General features: G+C 31.1%; 1 protein-coding gene across 8 annotated transcripts in view; it reads left to right on the forward strand.

Moving 5' to 3' along the window:
* Window positions 1-24,115, forward strand: part of Sick (sickie) — a 207,465-nt gene that overhangs the window by 88,537 nt on the left and 94,813 nt on the right. For all 8 annotated transcript variants that reach the window (XM_064220958.1, XM_026628591.2, XM_026628592.2 and 5 more), the window contains one exon: window positions 6,407-6,723. In XM_064220958.1, coding sequence (XP_064077028.1) covers window positions 6,407-6,723 — 317 coding nt within the window. The remainder of the gene's footprint in view (window positions 1-6,406; window positions 6,724-24,115) is intronic.

Consider the following 24,115-nt stretch of genomic DNA (forward strand, 5'->3'; position numbering starts at 1 on the left):
ACTGACTTCTATTTTTCAACCTTATCTAGTGGTTTGCTTATGAAACTACAAATCGTGAATTCAAATACCTGATCTGGCTAGTAAAAAGTTATTGAGATTTTCTGTACATAAATTCTCTGTAACAGATCGGAGTTAGGTTTAGTACGGTTACTGATACCGATAACACTATTCTGTCTGGGCGTGCGGATTGCCGTTCTATTTTATAATGAGATTGACATAATAGAAAGTTCACCTGTTGCGGACACTTGTGCACTATCAACATCTCCCGCATTGTTTAACTAAAATTCGCCCAGGAAGTCATTTAAATAGATTATATTACAAATCTTTATCGGAGATTTCTTACCAAAAAAAACTAATTTTAAATTTCGAAATGTTTAATTGGAATATTTTTTTCTTAAAATTGTTAGTAATAGGTAATGAGTTGTAACACTGAAAATCTTTCTGATTCTTCTCAAGTCTGTGGTGTTTTCTGAATCGGTGATGAATTTTGACAATCAATAAGAAATAATATAATTATATTTCATCAATAAGAAATAAAATAATTATACTTCAATGTTGAATAATATTTGATTTTGAATAATAAAACAAATATCGCTACTAAAAAATTTTAAAAGACGTAAGTTGTATATATTATTAATGTAGCAATATATTATTACATGTTAAAAAGTATTTACTGACATACTGGCAACCCTGGTTCCAGTAGCCGCAGACCTCGACACACATCGACTCGTGCGCCGTGACCTAAGCCTGAATAACGGGATGCACTTGACTTTCAGTCTTTACTTGAAAATATAAAAACTTTTTACTTTTGTTCTCACTTATTACATCAACTGTTAGAAAACGACATCACAATTAAAATGTTGAATGTTTTATTTTCTACGTAAAATAAGAAGCTTACTTATAACGTTTTTTAAAACTCGTTATAAAATAAAGGCAAATGGATAAATAAGAATAATTATTACGAATTAACTTAATACTAGCAACCTACCCTTTATACTTTGATTTTGTACGGGTGCAATTAATATAATGAAATTGGAGTGTCTGTTTGTAATATTAAAATAACCGCTTTTTACTAAATGCATATGTATGTATACACGGTACATATACCTAAATAACATTTTTTACAATTTTTGTCTGTCTGTCTGTCTGTTTGTTCCGGCTAATCTCTGGAACGGCTGGACCGATTTTGACGGGACTTTCACTGGCAGATAGCTGATGTAATAAGGAGTAACATAGGCTACTTTTATTTTAGAATTATGTGTAAAATAATAATAAAGTCACACTTTTTATTAAATTCAAACGCGCACGAAGTCGCGGGCACAGTTAGTTTATTAATAAAGAAAATGATGGTCGATTGCAGATCAAAATTATAAATATTAAGTTTTCTTTCTGACCGTTAAAGACGATGTTTACTCCATATTCGAAAAAGAATTATCTAAAATTTAAATTAAATTTCGCGATAGATCGTAATAAAATAATACAATATAAAATTATAAAATCTAAAGCTAAATCAAGCTAGTTTCCTGTTGACAATAATTATTTAGTATTTACATTACTTCTTAGTCTTCGTTGATATTGAGTTAGTATGGGACATTTTATTATGACTCGTGCCTGGGTCATGTTATGCCACGTTTAAATATTTTATTCGGTTTACAACTTTTACAATACAATGGGTATTAAAATTCACCTTTAGTGACGTTTTTTTATAAGATTTACGTTTCTTATTAATTTATGAATAAAGTTTTTATTTATGTTATGTTTTATTCCGGAATTTCTAAATAAATTCACCTGCTACCTAGTTGATCGATACTTGTGAGTCAATTCCTGCAATTTTTAAATATTTTACCCATACGATTGAGACAACTTTTGCAGACACTATTGGCGCAGTGAGACCAAATGTATAAATATATAAAAAAAGATCATAATTATATATAATTTATTTAAAAAAAAAAATAGAGCTGTAAGAAACTTTCCCTATTTATCGTAATTATAATATAAATAATTATATATAATAAAATATATATATAAGTCAGTGTGGGCCAGGTCTTCCAAGAAGACGACTAGCTCGAAGTCGAGCTGCTGATGCTCAGTAATAATATAAAATATAAAACGCCAAAATGTATTAAAGTAGAATATAAAAAAGGCACGGGCAACTGTGAGTCCGTAGATGTTTCTAAATTATTTAAAAAAAAAAAAAGACAATATTGGCGCTAAATACTGTATAAATTAGAATAATATAATTTACTTTTATTAGTAGGTACATGAATGAAATATACACATAACTAAAAGAAGGTTAAACCTGAAATTTTAAACAAATTCTCATAGTGTATTTACATTAAAATGTCCAATATCATATCATTCAATCAATCAATATCATCAATCAGTATCATTTTGAGTCGTCATTTTATAAGTCTGTCAGTGGAATAAATGCTACTGATTTTGAAACAAAGTTTCGTCGTTCTAATCTGTCGTTCAATCAAAAACTCAATTAATTTGTCAAGACGTAAATTGTCAAGTGTCCGCAAATTAATATTGGTCAGTGACATTTTAGATTTGAAGTTCTATGAATCTGACATTGTAAGATGATTTGGTCAACGTTGCAATGTAATTTGTTCTGGAGTTATATGTCCAGGTCGAATGATCAGTCTGATGGCGCCTTTAGTTACGTAATCTTTATTTCTGTAATAAGACAACGGTGACGTATGTTAATATTATTTTAAAGAAAGATTCTCTGTAAATATTAAATATAATAATAATAAATTATTTGTATGAAGCGTCAATAGCGTAATGATGTAAGGGCCGCGCATAGCGATGTAAAAAATCGCAGGTACGATCCTGACTCCTTGGACTATTGTCGTATTCACTCCTAACACAAGTGATATGCTTAAAAGAAGAGGAGAGGAATATTAGTAATTTCTTAATTAATTAGGGGAATTGCTACAATCCTTTTAATAAAATGGTTTTTGATCTAGTGGTGTCTTTATAAATCAGACGAATAATGTTACTGAGTTTCTTCGTCTAGACTCTTGATATTGCAGAAAATAGGAAGGTACGGTTACACTATTGCGCCTCGCAAAGATCGTGAAGCCTATTTGTCGCCGATTTCAGTTATATATACTTATATATACCTTTAAAAAAACACTTAAAATATGTAAAATCGTATACAGCTAGAATTTAATTAAATATAAATTCAACAAAATATAATATTACCTATTTTTTTTTCGATTGTGACCTTAATCAAACAGTAGTTACTTAATCGAACCCGACCGAAAACCTTTGAAGGAAGGTTTAAACCTCTGATCTAATCTCGTTAACTTGTGTAGGAGCCACACTTTTGTCGTGTCGCAACGTCAGCTGTCAGACAGCACATAAAATACAACTAGAGCGATTCTTACCATTGATATTGGTGTCAACCGTGACAATACTTAGTTAAAAAGTATTGTAATACGATCAGGTGTCTCTTCTTAAGTGCTTGTTTTTTATGATATGAATGGTATAGCGCCAGTGTCTGCACGGTGGTGACCAATTACCATCCGGTGGCCTATTTACCCACCCCATTAAACCATGTAATAATAATAAAAATATACAGTAAGCAGACATTAAAGAATTAAAGTGAGAATTAAGTTTAGTTTCATTGATAATATTTAAAAGTCGATTTCGTCCAATCACAGTAAAATTAAAATAACAGCCGTATTCTCCTTTAGAGAAGAATGTTCGGTCTATATATAATAATAATTGTCTAATAATTGGTATTCATGTAGACCAAACATTTTATTTACCTCTCTAAATATTCATAAGTCACATCTAACTGTGTACACATATCTCCGACATACAAACTGAATATTATTAAAAATATAATAAAGAAATGAAGCGTCCCCATTTAATGAATAAGGCATATTAATAATTCATTCCATGAATCTTACAAAGGGCGTTAACCGTGACGAGGAAAACATATGGTCGTATTTACGTTAAGCTACAGGCTGTATTGTAAACACCACGGTGCTGCGCCGGTGACCTATGAGATCAGTAGACAAGCCTTTTAAGGGCCGACGCCGGCCCTTGTGTCGCAACAAAACTGAACTAAATACTGGTGCATTGTGGAATCAACTTTATAATCGTTAATGCCAGTGTGAAGCGCCAATCTTTTCTAAGAATTCAGTGATCTACTTTTAGAGTAATTATGTTTGCACATACATGTTATGTGGACGCTCTCGAAGTTTAAGTAATTTTTCAATTAGATACAGTTCAAGTAAATATAACATAATTATTTTGATGTAACGGAATAGAAAATTGGGATTTTGATCTACTTTCCTCGAATATAAAAAAGTAATGATGAGAAAATTAATGTGTATGAAATTTTATGAACATATGTTGTTAAATTACTTAATAAGTTAAAAAAAACCGCTATCTTTAATTAACACTAGTGAGCAGCCCCAGTTTTGCTGGCTAGCGATAAGCTCTAACTCTAAGTATTTATAAATAATATGTCGTGGATTGTCATAACCACTGTCTGAGGAGAATGATTTCAACCTATATAATACTAGCTGAAGTTGCGGCTTTACCCGCGCGAAATTTATAAAACACAAACTTTTTACCCTCTTAGGGGTTTCGTAAAGTTAGCCGATGTAGATACCCTATAAGTAACCTACCTGCCAAATTTAAAGTTTGTAGGTGTATAGTATCTGAGATTTCGTGTTCAATGAGTGATTTGTATTTCGCTTTTACATATATATATATACAGATTCACATATTACTTGATACACACAGTGCGATCCTTGAAGATTCTTAAACACATTTTTTCAATGTTATCAACAAATAAAATATAACAATAATACTATCACTTAGGTAGAGAATCATGAATATTTGATTCATGATTCTATACCTAAATTCAGGAAACAATGTATCTGCACAACACATAAAAAATACATAAATTAAACGATACTAATTAGAAAAAGTAACGATGTTTTGACTTATGAGACAATAACAATTTTATTACACCAACAAACATACAGTTATTTACAATGAAATGTTACATCTCAAAACCAATTGGAACACAATTACAAATATTAAACAGTGTTTTTTTTTTTATTTCATAAAAAAGACCCACTGTTTTATTGACGCTTATTTATTAAAACATTTTTCAACAGTAAAACATGTCTTGTGTTTGTTAAAAAATATTACGATATTAACCGTACTGTGAGTTATAAATGTAATTTTATGTTCCTACACTGTCATAATATCTTGAAAAGGACACGAAAAAAAAAGTACATTTAAAACTACACTTATGGTCTCATTGTATTGTTATACAGTCAAAATCAAAATAAACTTTACTAAAGAAATCTTTTACAAGCTCTTAAAAAGATTAAATTAAATAAGATTACACCGATTCGGAATGTATATTCGAGAAAAACTATCAAGAAACTGTGTAGTTATTCAATTTATTTACTTATTGTGAAATACATTGTAGTTTTAGTAATAAAGAACATAAGAAATAAGGCTGTCGCTGTAAATCAAAGCGATGCACAATCTATGAAGATATAATTTACAAAAAAACTAAGATTATGTTAAATGGTATAATTATTATTATTAATATTAAAATCTCGTATAAAAAACAAATTATAAACGTAGCAAGAACTTACTTATTACTTTTGAGTAAAACGACTGGCACAGTAGTTTAAATAATCTATGTTAATTCAGATGCAGGTGCCGATAAATAGTCAGTGTCAACATGATTTTATTTATTCTTCATGGGTCATTTAAGTGATAAGCTCATTGTGTACGCCCCTCGTGCGCCACGGGTTGCGCACGCGCATATAATGGCGACGCACGTAAAAGCTCTCATTAGTACGCGTGATGCGTGCGATGCACGTCAAACGATTTTATTCCGAATTACTTTCCATTTTAGAATTGCGTGAATTTAATTCGTCGAAGCATCGTCGTTTTTTTTTAATTCCATAATCAGACCGATCCTCTTTGTTCCAAACTTTTCTAACATGAATTTTAAACCAGTTTCCAATCATGTTTAAGTTAAAATTTTTAACTAACTTTGGCGTTAGTTGTATTCAAATCTAGGGTATTTTTTAATACCTATATATATATATACATATATTAAATAAAAGCAAGCATGTTTTGATAAGGTATTCCTTTCTTCAATTTTACGTATTTATATTTGAAATACGGAAATACATACATACCTACTTCATTAATAAAAAAAATGCTTCCATTCCTAAGTACCTACTTTCTACGAATAGCACATTAAAATAAGTTTATTTGTAACATATATTTAAAATATTTTATTTTATTTCCTCAAAGTTATACATGACGAAGTGATATAATATAATGTAATAGTATGTACTATGTATGTGGGTTCCAATATTTTTTACTTATTACAATTTTTTATTTCCAGTTGGAGAACGTCCAGTGCTGTTTAGACTTTCTACACGCACAAAAAGTCCAAGGATTAGAACAAGTAACAGCTGTTGATATTCGGGACGCGAAACTAAAAGCAGTTCTAGCGTTATTTTTTGCACTAAGCCGACACAAGCAAGCGTCGAAACAGCGCACAGTGCCACCTTGCGGCAATGCCACAAACTCCGGCAAGAGTTTATGCGAAGACGTTCCAGTTTTAAGTTCCGTCCAGAGGATAACAGGTGGCAGCAGTTGCGATGAAATACTAACAGCTTGTGGAAACAACGTCGAAATGACGACGTTAACAGCAAATAGGTAAATAATTGATACTAAATTTAATTTTCTGTTACCAATAATCATTACTCATTAATAACAAAATATTAAACAATTTTCTGTAATTATTTTTACACGCCATCTATCGTCGAATAGCGAAGTATCTAATTAATATGAAAAAGTTTTAATAATAATGAAAGAGCCATCTCCCTTATTGCGGAATTCAAATATGGACAATATGGCTTTTGATATTTTTTTGTGCAATATAATTATATGTAGGCATTAAATTTTAAATTCATATATATCATATTCTCAAATCTATTTTAACAATTTACTAGTCGGTTTTTAATTATGAAGAGTTTATTGTAGTTATAATAGTTTTTAAGTACCTATACAAACTATATTTCCATACCAAATTTTACGACAAAACTAAAGACTTCGATTTTTGTATTTTTAGAAGTTACGACTGCACATTATACCAAAATTTACTAATTACGGCCGAAAGATGAAATTGCCGTTTAACTTTGATGTTCGGAGCGCGTCAATCGCAACATTAGTTTTACTCCATATAAAATTATACTGTAACGGATTCGAGCACACTTCGATTTCTCAACGAGACAAGACGATTCTTGCTCGACGCGTAATTAGTCAAGTAAGGGTTGACACTTAATTTATGAGAAATACTTATACTAAAATAGAAAACATGGAAATCTTAATTAAGATGTGTCCTAGGGTTACTCTGAACAAACTGTGATTGTAAATTGAAACATTACTCATTACAACACAGTAATCGCCGCGTTATTCGATATTATTACGTTTCAATCTATTTTGGTACTGCGTAAATAAAAAGTAAGGTAAGGCATGTAAATGTCCTGCTGCTGGGCTAAACCCGCCTCTCTCTTTGAGGAGAAGGTTTGGAGCTTATTCCACCACTCTCCCATGCGGGCTCCCATGCGGGTTGCTGGATACAGAATTTCATTGAAATTAGATAAATGCAGGTTTTCTCACAATATTTTACTTCACTTCGAGAACGAGATTAATTATTATAAAGACAAATTAAGCACAGGAAAATTCAGTGGTGCTTGGTTAGGTTTGAACCCGCAAACCCGCAAACGTGTGATGGACATGATACAAAACTTTTAAAACTTAAAATAACAGGAAGCTTTTGCCCAACGTTGGGATATTTTAAGACGGTTCCGGTTTTTTAATGTTGTTTTGATTCATTTTAACCCATACGGTAAAAAAATATAGTATATTATTTTATTTTAGCTATAACTTATATATTTAAACATACAAATATATGTAAAAAAACTAGAGACAGCCCTGTTAAAATTCACAACACACTATAAGTTTCGTTCTATAAATATCCTGACTAAGTTATTTTCTGCGATAACGCGACCAAATTAAAACTACACGGCTCGACCAAACCCTATAAGAGGTTAGCCGCCTCATTATTATCATATTATAGTTTCAAGCAAAACAAAGCAATTAAAAATAAAAACACTTTTAAAAACACGCTTTGATTGAATGTTCTATAATATTAGAATGTTAAATAAAAGTTAACATTCTAATAAAACTAATTTTATTTCATTGCACAATTGAATGTGATATAAAAATCTGAGAGTGCAAATGTTTTGACAAAAGTTATAATTCTAAGTAAAAAATGTATTTTTTATTACAATATAAAATATAAATTATAAAAATTAATTTCGAACTTTTAGTATTTTTTTTATTTTTTAGAACTTTAAATTAAAACTTTCTTAAAAAAATGTTTCCTTTATTATATTTTTTTTTAGTTTACGCTAGACATGTTTCTAAGTTTGTTCAGTTCGTTTAACTTTACTTAACATTACGTTATCAGGCAAACGATCGTTCGATCGTTCTACAATCCAGTTCTTCAATAAGGAGTCCCTATTGTGATTTGACCAAATTTAAAGCTAGTAATTCTCCCATCAGGGACCAACCCTAAGTGCAACAATCACGGCGTGGTGTAAGTTAGAACGTATATTATCATAATTAAATAATCATATAAAATTTAGTCTATACTAACTGTTAAGAAGTTCTGGAGACAAACCAGGGTGTAGAATCAGATCAATAATACTGCATTGTCATGAAAACCAAACGAATGTGCCAAATTTCAGCTCAATCGGACATTGGGAAGTGGGTCAAAATTAACGTGCAAGATTTGATTTTATACATCGGACAGTTGAAACTTAATAAAACCTGTATAAAAAATATTAATTTATTAAGCTTGTAAGCTATTTCACTCTATAAAATTAAGTACAGTGAATATATAAATACAACTACTGAGGTCTTTGACCTCATCGTTAGGATTTTATTGAATATTTATATAATATCTTTTAATTAATAAACTCGTCAAATCGATTTTTTATATATTTTTATCTTTTATTTCTTGCGATATTATCTTCAACATCGAGTTTCCGAGAAATTATGTCTTATTCTGATTTAAAATAAGTGATTGGATGTGGACGTTGTAAAAATATTTTAATATAATATTAAATGACGTGGCTGTCATATGCTTTGGTAATATGTAAATGTATTTACGGCCGTGAACTGCAGATCAAAACGGAAGATCGGAAATGCCTACCGCAGTTAGTATTTAGAGGGACTGAATTATAAATTTATTACAGGAGAAAGTAACATTATTTATAATTTTTAAGTTAACGTAAAAAATATATTTCACTGGTACTTATTCAGCATAGTTCATATTGCGTTCATAATAAAAAAAAAATTTTCATACAGCATCGGTCGTTGAACATCGATGTCCGATAATGATAATTAATTATGTCGACATTGTTAGTTTTGTAGTTATTTGATTAACTTTGATTTCTATTATAACTTTGTTTAACTCTCAACATGCATTTAGCTACATAAGAACAACACGAAACTTTTTGAATGATGTCCTAAATCAACGCTAGAAAGTGGTCGTATTAACTTATAACTCTGGTTAACAACTCTTCGATGTTCTGAACGACATTCTATTTTCGACTAACGCCCTCTATTGGCGGGTTGCCGAGATCCCGCCGCCATCGCGGGTTTACTCACAGTCTATGTTTGTAAACAAAGAGGTCTAAAGTGCAGCGAGAAGAATTCTGCCAGCCAAAATAAATCTTAATTTATAATACATTTAGAGTATAAATTGATTTTACAGCCAATCGTTGAATGATATCCTAGAAATTAAAAGAACATGCCTTTAGATCTTCGTATTGCGATACTTGTAATTAGATTCATTTTAATTATTTTATTTTGATATAACAAACACTATTAATAAATTATGTTGATATGAAGGTGTGATTAAAATATAACTTATTACCATACCATAGTTTACTTTCACTGAACTATTTCGTTGATATTATAATTTTTTTAAAGTATATTTCTCAAAATCTTACTTACCTATATTTGGATGGATTTAAATGAAAGTTAGCATAAAGACTAATATAGCCTTTTTATTTTATTGCTTTAGCATAAATTATCATGTGATGAAATTATATTTATTTAATTAAAAGTAATCATTTATTTTTGTTAGAATTTATTAAACTACTTATACATTATAAAGTTACGAAAAACATCGTCGTATAGCAATTTGTTAGGTTGGTACGTATAATATTATATTAAATTCGCAAATATTTTATTGAATTATGTATGTACCTAGAGATTTAATTTTTTCTTTGACGTATTTATGATTCCATGATACTTATCGTCATGAAATCAAGAAGAAACTATATTTATTTAATTTAAAAAAATGACAACATTCATGGACGACAATACATATACAATTAGAATTGTGTCTACATCTAATTAAGAAACGTGTACTCATTAATTTACCTCACTCTTTCAAACGAAAAATTCAGGTAGGTATATCCCACAAAAAACGATGGTCATATTCTAAGTTGTTAAACTTCAAATGTCAAATATCATATTCAATAAATAGTAAATGATTAATTGCATCCAATAAAATCTTACGTTCATATTCGGACACTATGCACAACTCCAAGTAAAATATTAAAGGTGAATCAATTCATTTCTATAAGTAGGAGTTCATAGTCGGATACTGTACAATTTACCCTTTTGCCTCCCGGTCAATGCTTCTCTGATTACGCAGTCTACGGATGTCATGATCGCCCAAAGCTCACGACAAAGACTAACAAGCTATTGTTTATGAATTTCTTCGCTTCAATGAATGTCGCGTCTCACGACCTTTGCGCTTAGAAAAAATATAAGGGACTGTTTAATTTTTGTGTGCGAGGAAACAAAGGTTTGTTAGACTATTATGAATATTATTGTGTTAATATCACAGGGACAAATGATTTTTTCGGAGTAAAACATTTTGTGGCTTTAAATGTGGCGTTAAAAAAATATACTAAAAAAATCTTCTAAAATCACAACATTAATAATAGATAATATAAAAACACAAGAGGAAATAATAAAAACAAATGAAAAGACAATCTTTGACTTAAAACCATTAAATCGGTAAAAAAACCAAGAAAAATGCCATCGTACCGAATAAAAGTGAGAGCATTCTCAAACTCTGGACGGGTTTCCTATTTAGAATTCCGCGAGTTCTTATGGGTGAACAGTCGCCGTGCCTACACAATGGGTCTACTTTCCTTACCGGGATATTCCATCTATGGAACCTGTGTCGACTGAGACTTGAATGCCATACGTGGAATCCGAAGATGTCATATAATTAAATATCATTACGGCATAATATATCGTTCAGAACGCACCTCGTCTGTATTTATAACAAATACATAAGTAACGAGGTCGATTAAAAAAGTTTTTAATAAAGGATCGCACTCGCTTTTAATTTTAATAGAAATATGACGTCATTATTAGACTAGAAATACTAATATCTATAATTATACATAGAAGAGACGTTTCGATAATAAACACCCAAGGAAACCAGAATCCCAAGAAGACAATAACACTTCAACAAAATTAAACTGGATTGCTGTTAATAAAAATATGCAAGGATATCGTGAAATTACAAATACGACAAAAATAAAGTTTTCATTTCTTAAATAATGGTTAAATAAAATTTAGCCTTTGGATGAAAGACTATTAAACAATTAAAATGTATAAAATAGAAGTTTCGAAACTGATCCCCTTTACACAATTTGTAAGATCTCACGTCTTTATATAAATATTTGGTTTTGTTATACAGAACCCATATTAATGATGTTGTTGGAAAATTCAATTAAAGTATTACTTGTGTTTTTTTTATTTTTTATTAGAATAGCCTTTAAGTGTAATCACAGGCACAAGGGACATAACATCTTAGTTCCCAAGGTTGGTGGCGCATAGGTGATGTAAGGAATGGTTAATATTTCTTACAGCGCCTTTGTCTATGGGCGGTGGAGCACATACCATCAGGTGTCCCATATGCTCGTCCGCCAACCAATGCCATAAAAAAAAACTTACATAATTGAAAACAATTAAAATTTAAATAACCTTTCATAGTTTTAACTATTATATACTTGTTAAATAATGATATAGAGATAAGACAAGTTATAAGTTTCGGTTTAAATACACCAACATTAAATATCCGCAATTCATTTAATAATAAAAAAAAAAAATGTTATTTGCAACTGCACGACTGTTATGATTACAGTTTAGTTTTTGCTGTTGGTACAGCTAATCTGATCGCAGATCACATTTGAAACATATAGTCGTTTTGATATTATAAATTGATTTGTAAAATAGTGCCTCGATTGTCTAGTAGCTAGTTTATAAGGCCGTAAAATATCCAAGAGTATATTTTGTTTTTTGGGTCTTTCTATTAAGTCTGTTTACACTACCGTGCCTCGGAAATCATATGAGACATGCTTTTGGGCCTGAACTCTTCCCGGTCGAGTTCGATTCGCCGTCCGAGTATGGAGTGATGAAGTAAAGAGTGCAGCTATGTTTACGAATAAATCTTTGCCCTATAATGTCCGCCACAGTTGGCTAGACTCTCCTGAGTATAGCCGCCGTGTTCAAAATCGGTCACGAGGACATTATCAACATTAAAGATACTGTCGACAATATTAATGTATTAACGGTTAGACGGAATATCTTGGTCTATGCGCATACGGTTTATATTTTACGTATGCAGTTCCGTTTGGGTTGGTAACACCCACGGGCCAACTATTCTAACGCCAAACAAAAATACTTTATATATGTGTTCTGGATTAAAGAGTGATATCCTAGGTTCGATGTCTTGATTAAATTCTTACATATCTATTTGTTTAATTGTCTATGGGCGAAAATTACCAAGTTTATAAGGTAACCCTATGCTATGCTTTATATAAAATATAATAAAAATTATAGCATTTTATGCATATTTCCCATAAGTTGTTTTGGGGGTGTGACAACAAAAATCAGAATAAAAAACACCCGTATAGCGTCAAGCAATTATACAATTATATTATGAGGGTAATTAACATGCAGATATATAATGAACAACTTTATACAGCCAATATACGGATTGCGGACTAATTAAGTATGTCATAAATCTGTACGATATTATCAGTGGTTATCTCAGGCAATTTATATCATAATTTAAAAGGTAAATTTTGTTTTGTACCTTTAAACGCATAATACGCTTTCTTGATTGCATATTGACGCGCATCTCCGTTATAAAAATGAGGTAACATAACGGTATGTTCACGTTTTGAGAATATCCTTCATTGTTATTGCATGTCGTTAGTTATTTCTGTTCTTTTTTCAATTATAAAGCAAAACAACGTCGACAATCTCTTTTGATGTGCATTACTAGTTGTCGCTCGCGGCTTCGTTCGCGTTTTAGGGGTTGGTTGTCATGTCTGGCAAAAACAAGCCTATATCCTACCTTGGAGTCCAAGTTAGCTTCATACCAAATTTCGTCAAATTCGGTTCATTGGTTTGGTAGTGAAAGAGTGACAGACAGACTTTCACATTTATAATATTATAATATATAATATATAAATGTGAAAGTAACTATATAATATATAGTATAGATATCTATAGCATCTGTTGAATCTACTTTCTGAATAGGTGGTATCTTAACATTTAATTCGAGACTGTATATGACGATTCAAAAGTGTCTACATGAATAAAGAATATTTCGATTTTAAAATAAATACAACACTGTCTTCCTCAACATCATCATCAGTGGCACAAAACGAATCATAAAATATTTCGTACAATTTAATTTAAGTATCACAATGTTTAGTCAATTCACATTTATTAAAATGAAATATTAAAATGTAAACAATTAACTATTCCGCTACTTCCTCCTATATTATATATATATGTACGTTAGAAAAGAAAGACATATCAAAACTAAAATATATTAATTAAAAGGGGTAGTTCATTATAAGTCACAGACAGATAATTAAATTTTATTTAATAGTATAGATGACGTATAATGATTGTAATATCATCAAATCATAGTGATGTCATATAAATCTGTTTGGAATGTCATTAATTGTGAATACTTTTTTTTAAACACTAATCAGTAATTATAAGCGTATCGTTATAATCTGTGCATCCGAAGCGGGATGTACTTGCGAGCTCGCAGAAAAAAAAAACGTTCTTCCTCTCGCGATAACCGGAGATAAGTGTCGAGTTTCGTAGGGCGATGTTTTGAAAAACCAATTATCAAATGACGGTCGAGGTGCACGACAGCTGATTTGTGAAGGAGCTAATAGGGTGTTAACGCGAGCGCTCGAATCTTGACGGAAGTTTTTGCCCGTGAAAGGTTATTGATATTTATGCTTAGATAATATATTTAGTTTGTATTTTTTGTAAAGCTTACTTATAGCTCACTTATAGACACTTAATTGATTTGAATTTATTTCTATCTGTGAACTTTTGAAATAATAAACCTTAAGCTTATCAACATCAATGAATAAGATATTCAAGGTTATATAATATTAAAAAAAAAGTCCAACAGTCAAACAGTGTTTGTTGATTTTAAAAAATTTCATTAATAAAATTTAGAATATAGTCTGTATATAGTATAGAACAAAGTCACTTCAAACCCTCTGTGCGTTTAGATAAAACAGAAATGTTCCTATTTATGTTTGTGCTTTAATCTAAAAGTTGTGTATGTATATAGATATAGGTAGCTAGTATATAAATCAACTTTAAAATGTCATCGTTTATTTCTTTAGTGTGTGGCAATAATTTTTTTCTATATTTAACCAATTTCCGAACGAGGCTTGCGCGTGCGGTTGAAAGGGGGAGGGTAGTGTTAGGTCATTTTCTGTACTCCTCATAACGTGTTTGCCGAATTTGATGATGGTTGGTTTTGTAGTTAAGATGTTAAAGCGTAACAAACATTCATACTCGCGTTTATAATATTACTAGCTGAACCTGCAGATTTACCCGCGCGAAATTTATAAAACTATACCTATAGGACACAAACCTTCACCCAAACAACCCCCCCCCCCCCCTAGGGGTGAATTAATAATTCCATACAAAATCTCCATAGAAAATTTCATCTAAGTCGGTTCAGCGGTTTAAGCGTTAAGCGGTAACAGACAGCGTTAGTTTCGCTATATTATTAGTATAGATATTTAGGATTGAAAAACCAAAATGTAACGGCTTTGTTGCCATTCTATGCTCTCATTGTCACCATACATAAGTTATTGGGACATTATAAACTCAAACACGGTATGAAGTATTGAGCAAATGTTTGCCAGCAGGCCGCCGGCCGCCGCGTGTCACGTTTGTTTACGTTTACGATACGCTGGATCGCTTCACGTCGATCTATTCCGTCAACAAATACTCACACACATCCACGAGTCGAGTATTGCAGACTGCATTATGTAAACAAAAAGTTTTAGGAATATTTAGTCAAATATTTACGATAGATTAGCAGGAGACAAGATTTATTGTTTTTAAAATCTCATCTATTTTGCGACTTGTATCAACATTTTTACTACTTAACGAACTTTTTGTATTAATATTATTATTAAATATTCCCGTAGCGAGAGACAGTTGTTATGTTAAAATACCCATCACGTATTTCTTTAGCGTTATTCATCAGTAGGTATTTATAAAAAAATGTTAGTATAACATTTCTTTAGAACAATTATTCGAGGAGTATCAGTGGCTAGATCACGTGAATTTTCAACACGAAATAGCAGGTTCAAACTTAACTCTTAGTTTTTTTATTACTTAACTAAGCATTATTGAATTTTTATGTGCTTAATTTGTCAGCATCGTGAGGTAACCAGCTTGCGTTTGAACAGCGCAATGGCATAAACTCCAAAGCTATTCTTAAAGAAAGAAGCCTTTGTAGATTGGGACACTTACAGGCACTTTGAATCTAAGAATGCAATACACTTATTTAAGTATTTTATTTTTCAATTTGAGTTATTTTTGACAAAAAAATATTTGCATTCAAATGTGTAATTACTCAAATTCAAATGTAATTATGATGATATTTATGAATTAAAATATAATATATTCGAAATATTTATATAATTAAAACTGATTTCAAGTAATTAAATGAAAAAAATAATTATTAATCAGACATAAATAATGGTATATTAAGTTTCTAATAAGAATTTGCATGTTTATTGATAATAATTAATTAGTTGCATAAACTACAGTTACATAAATGATAGCAGACGTGTTTATCGTGTAATGGCTTCACTGATAAAATCTAAACATACTTTATCCAAAACCTTACAAACACGAGTACTTTCAAATCGTCGAAATCATATTTAAAAGTTAATTTAATCTTAAAAGGGAACCTTTAGCAGTTAATTTATATATTTTTTTATATTTATATATGTCGAAATAGTTGACAGAATTGAAAATCATCGTGAAGGTTTAAGGTACCACCAGAATTGGAACGTAGATTCTTCCCAGAATAACCGGCTAGTTTCTATTTATGCTGTTTCATCAACCATATTTCATAATCTTGATGGTAATGATAGGATTCATTTGTTTATGATTTTTATTTACGAAATAATTACATTGAATAGTATGAAAACATATTATGTGTTATTAAATTATGAATTTCTTCTGACGTTACGGCTTATTTTTTTTTTTGTTTTTTGTAAACGCTTGATTCTACTGATATTTGTTTTTATATAAAAATTACTTTCGTGTACTATGCGTTCACGCATCGTTCATTTCATTGGATTGAAACTTTGTACAGTTTAATTGGTGCGTGAAGTGCGGGTTTCTGGTATAACATCAACGTACAATAGACTATGAAGCGATTCGTTTGGGATGTTGATTTCGAAAAATAAATAAAAACGAATTGCATCGTATGCGGAATATTAATAAATACATCATGGACGATATAAAACCTCTTTAGGTATACCTCTATATGTACAAATAATTATCATTTATGTGAATCAACCCATACAGTCATGAAGTAACTACAGTGCTAACCAGGCACAGAGACCTTGGTACAGAGTGCGTAGAACCATAAATATATATTAAATTAGTTTAATATAAGATTCATATAACCATTTGTCAAATCCATGTCTAAGCATTCGTGTTCGTGACCCTTGAGGGAGTGCAATTCTCTCAGATGTCACCTGCGGGCGTTATTTCAAAACGCGCTTGTGTACACGACGTTTACACTTTGTCCTGTTTGCAGTTTTTTCGCTTTGCGGTAGGTCTTTGTACACTTCCTGGTTCCATAAAGGAGCTTTATTATGACTAGTGTTTCCCGCCGTGTTCATATTTGTTTAACAGAACACTGTTTTGTCATTTTTATAAAAATATGCTAATTGTCCTTAGTAAAAAATACTAAGATACTAAGATAGTTGTTTGATGAAGTTATCTACAGTTGGTTAAATAATGAACGGTATTTGCGGTTCGATGGTAAATGGTCACCATCTCTATATATAATTATAATAAAACTTCAATCAGACAACTTTTTGTTTCATTGTTGCTTAAGTATTGATAATGTCGTCCTGACCGATCTTGGTCACGGCGGCTAATCTCAAGGGGGACCAGCCGACTACGCAGGATATATCATAGTGCACAAGTTTGTACGCAGATACAAGTTACACTCTCATTATCTGATGGGACGTCAAATAAGGAAAGAGTTCAGGCGAAGGGTCAAAGGCTTTACGTGTTTTCCGAGACACGGTACACACACCAGTGTACACACTTCCAACTTCCCGACTTGACTTGAATGGGGTTTGAATCCAGAACCTCGGGATCTATCTAGCCTAGATAGGTAATCGAGACAGTTTATCTAGTTCTTATGTATCGCTTAAATTATGACTAAGTCAACATCGGCATTTGGTATTTTTGCAAAGTCATCCTCGGCAAAGTCATCCTTTCCATTCTTTATTTAAAGCTCTCCTAGTTTCTGTTTTTATTAGCACTAACTATACGAAACATTTCTAATTCTGTATACCATCAAACATATAACACAAATAAGTACTAATTAGTAATAGAAAAATTGATGAGTGACAGCTACCCAGACGCTTGGCAGTGGCCTTTGACTAGGTAAAGAATGAACACAAGCAAGAAAAAATATCTTTATAAATGAATTGCGATTTCTTGGCATTTAAAATATTTTCACGTTCGTCCAATAATTTAAAATCGGCGCCATTCGGAATTCCTTATATTAAACTTTGCCACACCGTCCTCGTAAATAAGTCGTTATGGGTTCAATGCTTCGGTTAATCCCATCTTTCTTTTAACGGCGTTAAAAAAAAACCTTGTTTCTTATACAGGATAAATAATTAATGAAAAAAGTCGATATGATTTGTTGGGTAGAACACGTGGAATGTGAAAGGGGAACTTATATGATATGTGTCCGATACAATTTTGACACATTTGCATAGACTAACCGCACTAGAGCAGAATGGTGGAATTAACTCTTAAATCTTCTCCCGAAGAGAAAATAACTCTTAGCCCAGTTGTGTGGCATTTATTTGATGATACAGTAATAAACAGGAAATTCAAATTAATCAATTTGATAAAATATTTTCGATGTGTACCTGTATATATACAGATATTTTGCTCAAGAGGTATACCTCTTGAGCAAAACATTTGATAGTGTTAGCAAGGAAAGTCTTTTAAGTTTAAAATTGTTTAAAGTTAAATTCAGTCTTAGAAAAAACTGCACAGCATTTTGACCCCATGAGAACCCTACAAGCATTATGATCTTCCAAAATACGCTACAAACAGGAAAAACGAAAAACAAATGTAAAAGATTTTTCTATAAGAAACCTCTACTATTTTTGAGAAGTCATACCAAGTATAAACAAAACCAATATTTCACCTTCGACGTTTAAAATGTCGTTTCAAACCGGAAGATTGCTATAAATCTAGCCTCTCGTTCAATGCACCTAAAAAGTCGCCCTTTATAAAGAAAACGTATTTATTCAAAATGTATAAAACATAAATAAAACCATCTCTAAATCCCACAATACCTTAATATCAGACACAAACATTCAACTTACAATTCCCCTCTTCACAAAAAGTTGCTTGAAATTTAACAAGCCTAAAAAATTTCGAGTGTACAATTCAAATAAATAACTTTCATATATTTTTATTGTATAATATCAAGAAATTCAAGAGTAACTTTATATCATGACCTCATTTAAGATTTAAGCATTACACAAATCATTCGAGTTACCTTAGCTTTCCAAAATATAAATAAATTTTAAGCAGGTTTAGTAGTTTTTTATTATTATTTATTATATTAACTACTAAATTCAATCTATATGCGATATAGATTGAATTTAGACAAATCTTAAATTTCTGAAAATCTATCTATCATTTTGATAATACGAATATATTTAAAATACCAGATTAAAGTTCCCTTTTTTACATGTTTACTCTGAACACTTACAAAACAGTTGAAGATAATAGTGGCTATTGTTATATACAAAACGAGAATTAAGCGTTGTGATCGTCGTCGTTAGTCAAAATTATAAAATAAAACATGCCAAAATTCGTGTTTCAAAGGTATGAATTTAAAAGTTTTACGATGATGTATTAGAAGTGACGATAGCAGAATAATATGCGATACTTTTTAACAAAATAAACATACGATTTACAACAAAGTAAGGACGCTGCTAGATACGACCTCATTTATTGTTGTAATAAATTACCGACGCTTAAACCAAGTGGATTGTAACGGATTTGATAAGCTAAACTCGACTCGTTTAGGCACTAGCCATACCTGTCTTTAATGTAAAGTTTACAGTAAATATATTGTTTGCGTGTTGATAAAACAACGTACATAAATATGTTCGATACTTCAAACGAATTTTAAAACTTATGGAACTTAGAAATATTATTTATTTCTAAGTAATGTAACGTAAAGTAATAATAATGTAACGTAAATATTAATGAATATTTGATGCTCGCGGCTTCGTTCGTGTTTTTGTGATTATTTCTCAGGTGTTAGGCATATACAAAGTTGGCTTCCAGCTTGCTTCATAACAAATTTTATCAAATCAGGCCGGGGGCGTTCAAGCGTAAACTCAACTTCAAACATTTACAAAACGCAAACTGACGTGAACGACTGCGATTGGTCCTTTTAAACTATTCTAAAATTATATATAAATCATAACTACGATTACGATACGAATCATCTCTGAAGTAAAGCGCATACTATTTTAATTAAGCGTTAACATACAGTTTAGAGATTTAGTCGTGAAAGAGTCAGAGAGACGGACAGACAGAGTTACTTCCGTATTTATAATATTAGTATATATTGTAAACACTTTTTGGTAAATCATATTTTTTAAATCTTAAAAAAGACTTGACTTTTTAAGTGGAAACTGTTTGTGAGAAGCCAATTCGTTCCCATACAAATAAGTATTACTGAAAGATTATAATGAATCTATATTAATTCAAATTTGCTCTGTTTGTTGTGTACGTTTACGTAGGTATTTATAAAACAGTTTGGATTAGGAATTTGCTCAACGTATATGGGTTGATATTCCTGTATGTTAAGTATACTTCAGTCACAAAATCGAACATATTATGTAAGACGAACTCAGTTGACATTCAAGATAAACGTTCACTTTCAATGTGTGAGTTATGTGTATGGAAAAGTAATATTTGTGACGACAACACGGTACTAGTATCGACATCGCCTGTCAAAGGATACGGTTCTGTATTTTATCTAATAATTTACTAGCGTAACTCGAAATTAGATTCGACTAGAGCTTCCCCTTTGACTGATCTTTCGTTTTTCAGATTTACTCAGGATAAGGTATTTCTTTTCGAAACGAATTTCGTGGATATTTGACAATTATTATGCAAGTGGAATTCGATTTTTTCTCAAAATTGTATATCATTTGAATGATTTTGCAATTTAAAATGAATACATTCATATTTTTAAAGTAAACGCCGTAAAGAATATTTTAAATCATGCCTAAAAAAGTAAAATCCTGAAGTTTTTTGTTGCAATTTGTTTTATATGTTCATTTTTTTCTATTTCTATTTGTATGTTTGTATGTTTTTTTTTTAATTTATGTTTAAAAATACACAGTAAATACATTCATTACATTCTTAAAAATGACTCAATGCAAGTTTTAAAAGCTGTATGTTCCTTCAAGTATAAACATAAAATTATGTGTTAAGAATATAAAAATGATGGTCTGTGTCAATAAAAATAATATAAGATATTTCACATTTATAATACACTAGCCAAACTCGCGGCTATACTTGCGCGAAATTTATTAAACTTTATAGCACTCAAACCGTCACCCCTCATTTTACCCCCATACAAATATTGATTGATTCCCTTTGCAAAATTCACTCCCTGATTTTGATGATTTCTGTGTTAAAAACTACCCTATGTCATTCTCCGGGACTCTAAACTACCTTCGTAACAAAATATAAATCTGTTCGACGATTTAAGCGTGAAATTAGTAAGGATACTAACAATAAGGGTATAAAAAACTACCTGACATAGTGCGACGATGACATAACACAATAGATTCGTACTGCTAACAAAGTAGGTTGTATATGTATTTTAAGCTTACCGTGGCAACGTCGTCGGCCTGCATCGTTATCTTAGATTCACCTAACCGTCAGATTTTATATTCGAACTAACACCACACGAAGCGGCCTTGAGTGCGGATTGTTAAAAAAAATAATTATTTTTGTGCTATCAGCGCAATATTTTTCGAATTTCAAAAGCCATGTTTATTTTTTCCGGTGTGCTCCAAAAAATTACGACACTTCATACGGAATAAACGAGGTAAAACGAAAAATTCGTAACAAAACGTATCGTACTTTTTACGGTGACTGGCGACTCTAATACTAAGCGTCCTTTAATTTGGTATATTTGTCTTATAATTTAGGTTGTGCATTTATAATAAATCATCAGGTCATTACTTTACAAATAAAAAAACAAATTATTTGAAATGGTGAGTAACATTTATAAAACGTTGTATTCATATTTAAAAGATTACTTGAGAATATACATATACGTATGTGGCAGAATATGCTCTGACAGGCAGATTTCATGCCTTATTTTCTCCACAGCACTCTAACCTTCACCCCCCTTTTTACCCCCTTTTAGTTAAAATTTACACACTTTTAGGGGATGGGTTCCGTGTTAAATACTAACCTATGTTATTCCTCGGGACAAAAACTATCTACATACGAAATTGATTGCACGAGATGAATTATCAAAATAATCAAACAAGTAAATTCTTAGTAGATTTCGCCTCGAACTGAACCCGCGATTTTCGATTCGGTTTTCATTTATCTGTTTTTATGTTTATACATATGACAACCAAATATTAAACAGCATTCACTTGGTGAAATCAATCATCTTCGACTTGTCCAGGATTAATACAAAACGCGAACACTCGTGACAGTTTAAGTAAAGTGTTCGTGGATTCGATATATTTTTTCTGGGTATCAATAAGCGGTTGAAACGTGAAGCGTATATGAACGTAATAAATCACCAGTTACTTTTAGATGTTCCACGAATAGTTTAATCTCGTTTAACAAGCGAATGGGGAATTAGTCGATTCTTATGCGCTTTCTTTTCCGTGTTCGTGTAACTAAATCATTGAACCGTTTTATCACTATTACGGAATTTTTCTTTGAGCACAGATATATATTCTCAAATAACCTTAATGTACTTTTATTATTTTATAAGGTTAAGTTGATGAAACATAAAAACAACTATTTATATTCTGTGGTGCACTACAAAGTTGGCATAGCTTGAGGACGGCCACTTTAGATCTGCTATTCCTATCTGCACTGCAGTAGATAGTCGACACGAAGTTTGTTTCCAACGTTGATAATATAATATTATATAATTTGTATATAATTATACTTTTACTTTTTTTTATTACGTCAATATAAATAATCTTAATAATCAGCTGTCAATACAACTGCTAAGCGAGTATAGATTTGTTCACTCACGAAGACGCGCCCCTCCACTTTACACTACACGCAAAACTTAAAAATAAAGGTAATCACAATTATAATCTTTAGAATTTTCTACTGCCTTCAATCGGATGTTAATCGTCTCCCAGTGACATCTTGTGAGTACGAGTGTCACTCGATACTTGTAAATGCCGAAAATTTATTGTGGAGGGGCGCGCCTTCTTGAGTGATTTGATCTGTAAGAAAATTGTGCAACTGTTACATTAATACACTTACTGTCTTAATAAATTCAATTATGAATGTATTTTAAATTTCGTTTCAGAAGATTAGTTTTTTTATGAAATATACTTAGTTGTTACTTATATTTTACATACATATATGTTTATTCGATCGTAAACAGTTCGTCCAAAATAATAGCAGTAATTATCAATAGTATGAATGGTAACGCAAAGATGGGGCGAACATGCACACCCTCCTATAACAATACTAAATTTTATTTCTATGCGAGATGTAACCAAAAATATTTAATATATTTTAACGACTGTTTTGTATATAAAATAATATATTACACCGTTTTGTTTTTATAATAAACTAAAAATTTAAACAAACATTTTTGCAATCATGTAAAAAAAAGTATTGAATAAATAAACGCTACATTCTCGCACTCACCGAGGTAAATAAATGATGTGAAATGGGAAAGAAATATATGTATCAGCAGGAGGTTGTTTACTGAAACCCTCAGTGTAGATGATTTCACCGTAGCCAGGGACTGATTTAACGAGATAAGCCGCGAACCCTTCTAAAGGTAGTGCATAATGTCATCCCGCTAATGCAAGGGCTCCCCGACACAGATGGCACCAGTGCTTATCATACAGGACGTTTGCTCTTTTTTGTGTAAATTGAAGATTTTTAAACGTAACTCAGTTTTAATTACTTTGAAACGTTCGTTGTATAATTCACCTTTTTTGTAGGCACCAATTAAAATTGCAGGTGTTAAAATCCATAACGAGGTAACGATTCGATGCCAACGAAAAAATAATCTTGGCACTAAACGTAAACTATAATGGTAGTATTATAATACTGTGTTAACGAACTTCGA

Source organism: Vanessa tameamea, chromosome 5 (genome assembly GCF_037043105.1).
Source record: "Vanessa tameamea isolate UH-Manoa-2023 chromosome 5, ilVanTame1 primary haplotype, whole genome shotgun sequence".
Classification (NCBI taxonomy): Eukaryota; Metazoa; Arthropoda; class Insecta; order Lepidoptera; family Nymphalidae; genus Vanessa; species Vanessa tameamea.